The sequence below is a fragment of the Nanorana parkeri genome, unplaced genomic scaffold (genome assembly GCF_000935625.1).
Source record: "Nanorana parkeri isolate BGI_ZX_2015 unplaced genomic scaffold, ASM93562v1 scaffold1326, whole genome shotgun sequence".
Taxonomy (NCBI): Eukaryota; Metazoa; Chordata; class Amphibia; order Anura; family Dicroglossidae; genus Nanorana; species Nanorana parkeri.
The window spans coordinates 431,933-438,263 of NW_017307594.1; the positions used below are offsets into that span (position 1 = coordinate 431,933).

Below are 6,331 nucleotides of genomic sequence, written 5' to 3' on the forward strand. Positions count from 1 at the left end.
CCCAAATACCGTTCCCCCGATACAGGAACTTCGGTTACAGAGGGAGATTTCCTCTGACCGGCAGTGCCCCGAGGAAAGATGGAGCCGGGAAGCTGGCTCCATGCTGTTTGGCCGGCTGATTGCGGATTCCCTGCCAATCAGTGTCGAGCCGTCCAAACAGATCTGACGACATGGCAACAAGACCCCCACCTTAGCATTCATTAAAGGAGAACTATGGGGTTAAGGCTTTTCCCCATAGTTCTCCTAAGGGAAACGGGAGGACACAAACTAGCGTCCTCCCGTCACCCAAAGCTCAGTATATAGTGAGTTACAGCTCACGGTATACTGAGACGCTGCAGCCGGGACTAATCCCGACAATTGTGCCGGGATCCGCCCAGCTGCGTGAGTGACAGCTGGCTCTGCCTATCTAGAGGCAGAGCCAGCTGTACCCGCCCCCTCCCCCGTCCGTTCCGCCAGTCAGCGCTGGAGAATCGGGGAAGGGAATCCCTGCAGGGAGAGGTGAGTGACAGTAACGGCTCTCTGCAGGCACAGGATCGAGAGGTGAGCGAACGCCGGTATGTGTTCGCTCACTTCCCGATCTATTGAGCCGACCTGTGACAGTCTCATTGTCACACGTCGGCTCGAACTATGAAGCTGAGTGATTTTCACTCGCCTCATAGTTCTCCTTTAACGTACCAGTCCCTCGGCCGGCTGGCAAGACACCGCTCTCCAAGCTCAGATCTGCCGTCTCCTCTGTGCTCAGCGCCCATCGGCCCTCAGCCTGCTACTGCGCATGCACAGGATTTCTGAATGAGAGCGCCGGGCAGTCTGCGCATGCGCAGTAGAAGGCTGAGGGCCGATAACGTGGGCACTGTGCGCACAGGAGACGGCAGATCTGAGAGCGGTTGGAGAGTGGTGTCTGCCCAGTTGGCAGAGGGACTAGTACGTTAATGAATGCTGAGGATCTATGTGAGGGGAATGAGGTGCCTGCAGGGTGGGGGTCGTGTCGCCGTGTCGTCAGATCTGTTTGGCCGGCCTCGATGCCGATTTGCTGAGAAGCCGGCTTCCCCATCAATCAGCATCCATCCGGCCAAACAGAATGGAGTCGGCTTCCCGGGCAATCAAGAAGCCTTCCCGGCTTCCTGATTGCTCGGGAAGACGGCTTTATGCTACCGGAAGTACCGGCATCGACGAGTACTGAAATATAAGTATCAGCACTCGTACTCGATACCGAAAAACCGGTATCGGTGCATCCCTAGTTTCTAGACTTATCCATATTTATCACGTGTCAGCCATGCCATTGGGTTCCCGAGCCTAAGAGACAAAAGTCTGTGGCCACCTGATCATCGCACCCATATGAGCTTGTTAGACATCCCATTCTAAAACCATGGCCATTAATACGGAAGTGGTCCCATTCGAGGCTCTAACGGCCTCCGCAGTTCTGGGAAGGCTTTCCACGAGAGGGTGTCTGTGGGAATGTGTGCCCATTCAGCCAAAAGACCATTTGTGAGGTCAGCTACTGATCTTGGATGAGACCTGGCATGCATTTGGCATTCCAATGGTGTTCAGTAGGGTTGATCTCAGGGCTTTCCTACACCACACCCATGTCTTTATTGAGCTGGCTATGTGCACAGGGGCGCGGTCATGCCGGAACAGAGAAGGACCTTCATGATTGGGAGTACATCATTGTCCAAAATGCCTTTAGCATTAACAGCACCCTTCACCTGAAACACCAGAACTCCATCATTCGGAGGGGTATCCACATGCGTGTGGCCACATAGTGTACATTCGCTGATCTCCTGAGTGTCTAGTTGCCCGGTTCTTATGCTGACCCCTTGGCTTTAATAATACATCATCGTCCCAAAACAAGTCTGTAGAGCAGGAAAGTCAGAGCTCTTTTTTTCATACTTGTCTTGCAAGACTTCGGGGTCTGGTGCTACACTGATGGGGGAAACACAAGCAACTAGGCTAGAGTATTTCTATTGGTGAATTTCCAGTTTGGGGGCTCCATGTGACTCTGATGGAAGCCGGAACGATACTCCAAAGAGATAAAAAAAATCGTCCTTCCAGATGTTTATTCTCTTAAGATACTAAAATATAACTGAACTCTCACTTCCTGTGCAGGGAGGTATAACCCCCAGCAGGAAGAGGATATACTTCTGCTTTCCGCTTACTGTCCATCCTTCTAGGGGCAAGCTTATACCCCGGAGGTCTCCTATATCCCCTAATGAACGTGCCGGGGAAAAAAGCTCTCTTCTTCAAGGTATCTATCAAGATTAGATCTTTAAACCCGTCCCCCAACCGTTTCTAAGCTGCCCCCATTACTCAAATAGTTATTCCAAAACACATTGAATGGTATTATCTTGACCCTTTTGTTTTTATATTGCTGCATGCTTACACACCACTTCTTCTCCTCCAAACCCACACCACCATCTTGTATGCACTGTGTGAGATCTGGTGAGATCGGTGGGCCTGCAAAAAGTTTTCCCACTGATGATGTCAGCACCAGATCTCATACAGCGCAGGTGGGAGATTTGGAGCCGTTTGCTATTGTTTATACATTGCCATGGCCACTGCAGTGGGATTACGCCATCCACACATTGCCGTAGCCGTGGCGACTTATTAACAATTATGTTTTTCCCAAGATCTCTGAACATTTCATGAATTCTCGCTGTAAGGTAACCAGGTCTACTGCGCATGTGCGTGGTCCCGTTTTTCGTACCATAGGAAAACAAGCACTTGTGTGCGCATCAGGATTTATGCGCATAGGCACGCTAATCTGGCGCACAGGAAGTGATGCAGTACCTCTGAATTGATCTCCCTTTTTAAAGCAAGCGCAGTCTGGGCTCAGTTGCTGGATGGTCTTTCAGTTGTTCCCTGTGATCCTGTTTGCTGCTCCTGTATCTTGACCCAGATTGAACCTGACTGCTGCCGGCCTTCTGACCTTGGACTTGTTACTGGACCTTGCCTCTGCCTCATCCCTTGTACTTTGCTGCCCGACTGGTGTGACCCTTGGCTTGCCTGTCCTCGCTTCTGCCTGCTGGTACCGTGATGTCCGACTGGTGTGACCCCTGGCTTGCCTGACCTCACTTCTGCCTACTGGTACCGTGATGTCCGACTGGTGTGACCCCTGGCTTGCCTGACCTCACTTCTGCCTACTGGTACCGTGATGTCCGACTGGTGTGACCCCTGACCTCACTTCTGCCTACTGGTACCGTGCTGTCCGACTGGGGTGACCCCTGGCTTGCCTGACCTCGCTTCTGCCTACTGGTACCGTGCTGTCCGCCCCATGTGAGCTCGGCTCTGCTCTACCCAATCATGATTCCGGACTTCTGCCCGGCGCGGTGTTGCCCCATCCACTGGCACCCGTGCTACTTGTTGTTTCTCAGGCTCTGTTCCCATCCTCAGAGTTTGGGGGACACGAAGTGCAAGGGAAGCCTCCTCATCCAACCAGTCTCCAGTCAGGTACGTGACACTCGCGGTATTGTTGCAAAGGCTTTCTGCAAAGCACTGACGACGTAGCCTTCCCAGGAGGCAGCTGGGAGGTCGGGGCCATGCACCAGTGCCTCAGGAGAGGTGGAAGCAAAGAACTGGTAGTGTAAGTATCCAGGATAGTCACAGTGTATATTGAGACAAAGCTGCATGCGATTGTTTTGGAGGAAAGCCCCTTTAAGAAAGCCATTCCCCACAGCAGCAGCATGCCTAAAAGACGGGCACCTCTGGTATTCCAAAAATGTAGAATCAGTGATTACAGAGACACTGAAACTTTGCCCGTTTAGAGAAAAGAGATAATGACTGGATGAAGCCCCTCCCCCTACTGATACTCACCTCTCAAGCAATCCCTCGTTGCTCCTTCCAATGGCACAGTGTTATGGATGGGACGCTGTGGTATTCAAAAACATTTGAGCTGCTTTCTAAGTCTTTTAAAGTTCTGTTAGTAAGAAAATAATGTGCGCACACACACAGACACGCACACACACAGTATTAGTAGAAAAAATATTTATTGAATTGTGGATTGATAGTGTTGCCAGATCAGCATCAACTCAGACCAGTCAGTGAGCCCCTCAACCTTTGGTGTTTGACCTCAGGTAGGCCAATGAAAAGACGAGACCCTGTTCAAAGAGTCTAAGGTAGGGTTAGGCAACCTTGGCACTCCAACTGTGCTGGAAGTTCAAATTCCATCATGCTTGTCTCCGGGATTCATGACTGAGGCTGTTAGGGTCTTGCAATTCCTTATGGGACTCGTAGTTCCTCAACAACTGGAGTGTCAATGGTTGCCCACCCCTGGTCTAAGGCCAAAGAAAAGATGAGACCCTGTTCAAAGAGTGTAAGGTAGGGTTAGGCGAGCTTGGCACTTCAGCTGTGGTGGAATTTAAAATCCCATAATTCCTGTGGCTGTTAGAGTCTTGCAATGCCTTATGAGACTAAGCAACTGGAGTGTGAAGGATGCCCACCCCTGGTCTAAGGCCAAGGAAAAGGGAAGACCCTGTTCAAGGGGCCTAAGGTCGGGTTAGGCAACCTTGGCACTCCAACTGTGGTGGAAGTTCCAATTCCATCATGGCTGTCTCTGGGATTCATGACTGAGGCTGTTAGAGTCTTCCATTGCCTTATGGGACTCATAGTTCCTCAACAACTGGAGTGCCAAGGTTGCCCACCCCTGGTCTAAGGCCACCCAACAGAGAAGACACTGTTCAAAGAGCCTAAGGTTGGGTTAGGCAACCTTGGCGCTCCAACTGTGGTGGAAGTTCCAATTCCATCATGGCTGTCTCTGGGATTCATGACTGAGGCTGTTAGAGTCTTCCATTGCCTTATGGGACTCATAGTTCCTCAACAACTGGAGTGTCAAGGTTGCCCACCCCTGGTCTAGGGCAAATGGAGGGGGCTTCATTTTACAGAATTCGAGGAGTCATAAATGTTTTCACATTGTGTTAATATTTGTCAGCAGCTTATAGGGAATCTATGTAGTGCGGGAATATGAAGAAATGGTTTCCCGCCAAAAATACAAACTTTGGATGAAATCAGAGAGAAGTCTCTAATGTCTACCAATGTCTCGATCTGTCAACTCCTCCCACATGATAGACATGAATACGGCTTCACCCCGTGTGAGCCAACTGGTGGGAAATCAGATATCGTTTCTGAGAAAAACATCTTCCACACTCGGTGCAGGGAAATGGCTTCTCCCCCGTGTGACTCCTCTGATGTTTGACAAGACTGTCTTTTTGAGGAAAACATTTGCCGCATTCCGAGCATGAAAAGGGCTTCTCCCCCGTGTGAGTTCTCTGGTGCAAAATCAGGTTCCTTCTCAGCGTGTACGACTTCCCGCATTCGGAGCAGGAAAACGGCTTTTCAGACATGTGAGTCTTCTCGTGATAGTTGAGATGAGATCTGGAGATAAAGCCTTTCCCGCACTCCAAACAGGAATATGGCTTCTCTCCCGTATGGACGCGCTGATGCGTGATTAGGTTTTTCTTCCTGGAAAAACACCTCCAGCACTCCGAACATGAATAGGGCTTCACCCCTTGGTGAGCCAGTTGGTGCGATATAAGACTTTGTTTGCAGGAAAAACTTCTCCCGCATTCATTGCAGCAAAACGGCTTCTCTCCCGTGTGACACCTCTGGTGTTTAATAAGACTGTCTTTGTGAGGGAAACATTTCCCACATTCGGTGCATTCAAACGGCTTTTCCCCCGTGTGGGATCGGAGATGAAAAATAAGGTTCCCTCTCTGAGCGTAGGACTTCCCGCACTCGGAACAGGAAAACGGCTTTTCGGACATGTGAGTCTTCTGGTGATAGCTAAGATGAGTGCTGGTGGCAAAACATTTCCCGCATTCCGAGCATGCATATGGCTTAGCCCCAGTGTGCACATGCTGATGTGTGATCAGCGCTCCTTTACGGGTGAAACATTTTCCACATTCGGAACATGAAAACGGCTTCACTCCTGAATGAGTTCTCTGGTGCATTACCGCGTCTGATTTCTGCCTAAAGCGTTTCCCGCACTCAGGACATGAGAATGGCTTCTCTCCAGTGTGAGTCCTTTCATGTTTAATAAGACTGGTCAACAGGGAAAAACACTTCCTGCATTGCGAGCATGAATACGGCTTCTCCCCCGTGTGGACTCTTTTGTGTCTCATAAGAGACCATTTGGAAGAGAAGCTTTTCCCGCATTCGGCGCACAAAAAAGGATTTGTTCCGCTGTGAGTCCTCTGATGTTCTCTAAGGACTTTTCTGGAGGAGAAACACTTTCCGCACACAGAACAAGACTGGGGCTCCTTCACAACATGGGACCTCTGGTGTGAAGCGAGATGGGCCCTCTGGGTAAAACGTTTTCCGCAGTCGGAACAAGAAAAGGATT

At 50.3% G+C, this 6,331-nt stretch overlaps 1 protein-coding gene across 1 annotated transcript in view; it reads right to left on the bottom strand.

Annotated features, from left to right (window-relative positions):
• Positions 1–6,131, bottom strand: part of LOC108797724 (zinc finger protein 850-like) — a 73,363-nt gene extending 67,232 nt beyond the window's left edge. Inside the window, exon 1 of the mRNA XM_018569376.1 lies at positions 5,092–6,131. Within this exon, the coding sequence (XP_018424878.1) occupies positions 5,092–6,110 (1,019 nt within the window). The 5' untranslated portion in view covers positions 6,111–6,131. The remainder of the gene's footprint in view (positions 1–5,091) is intronic.
• Between the last annotated feature and the right edge of the window lie 200 nt (positions 6,132–6,331).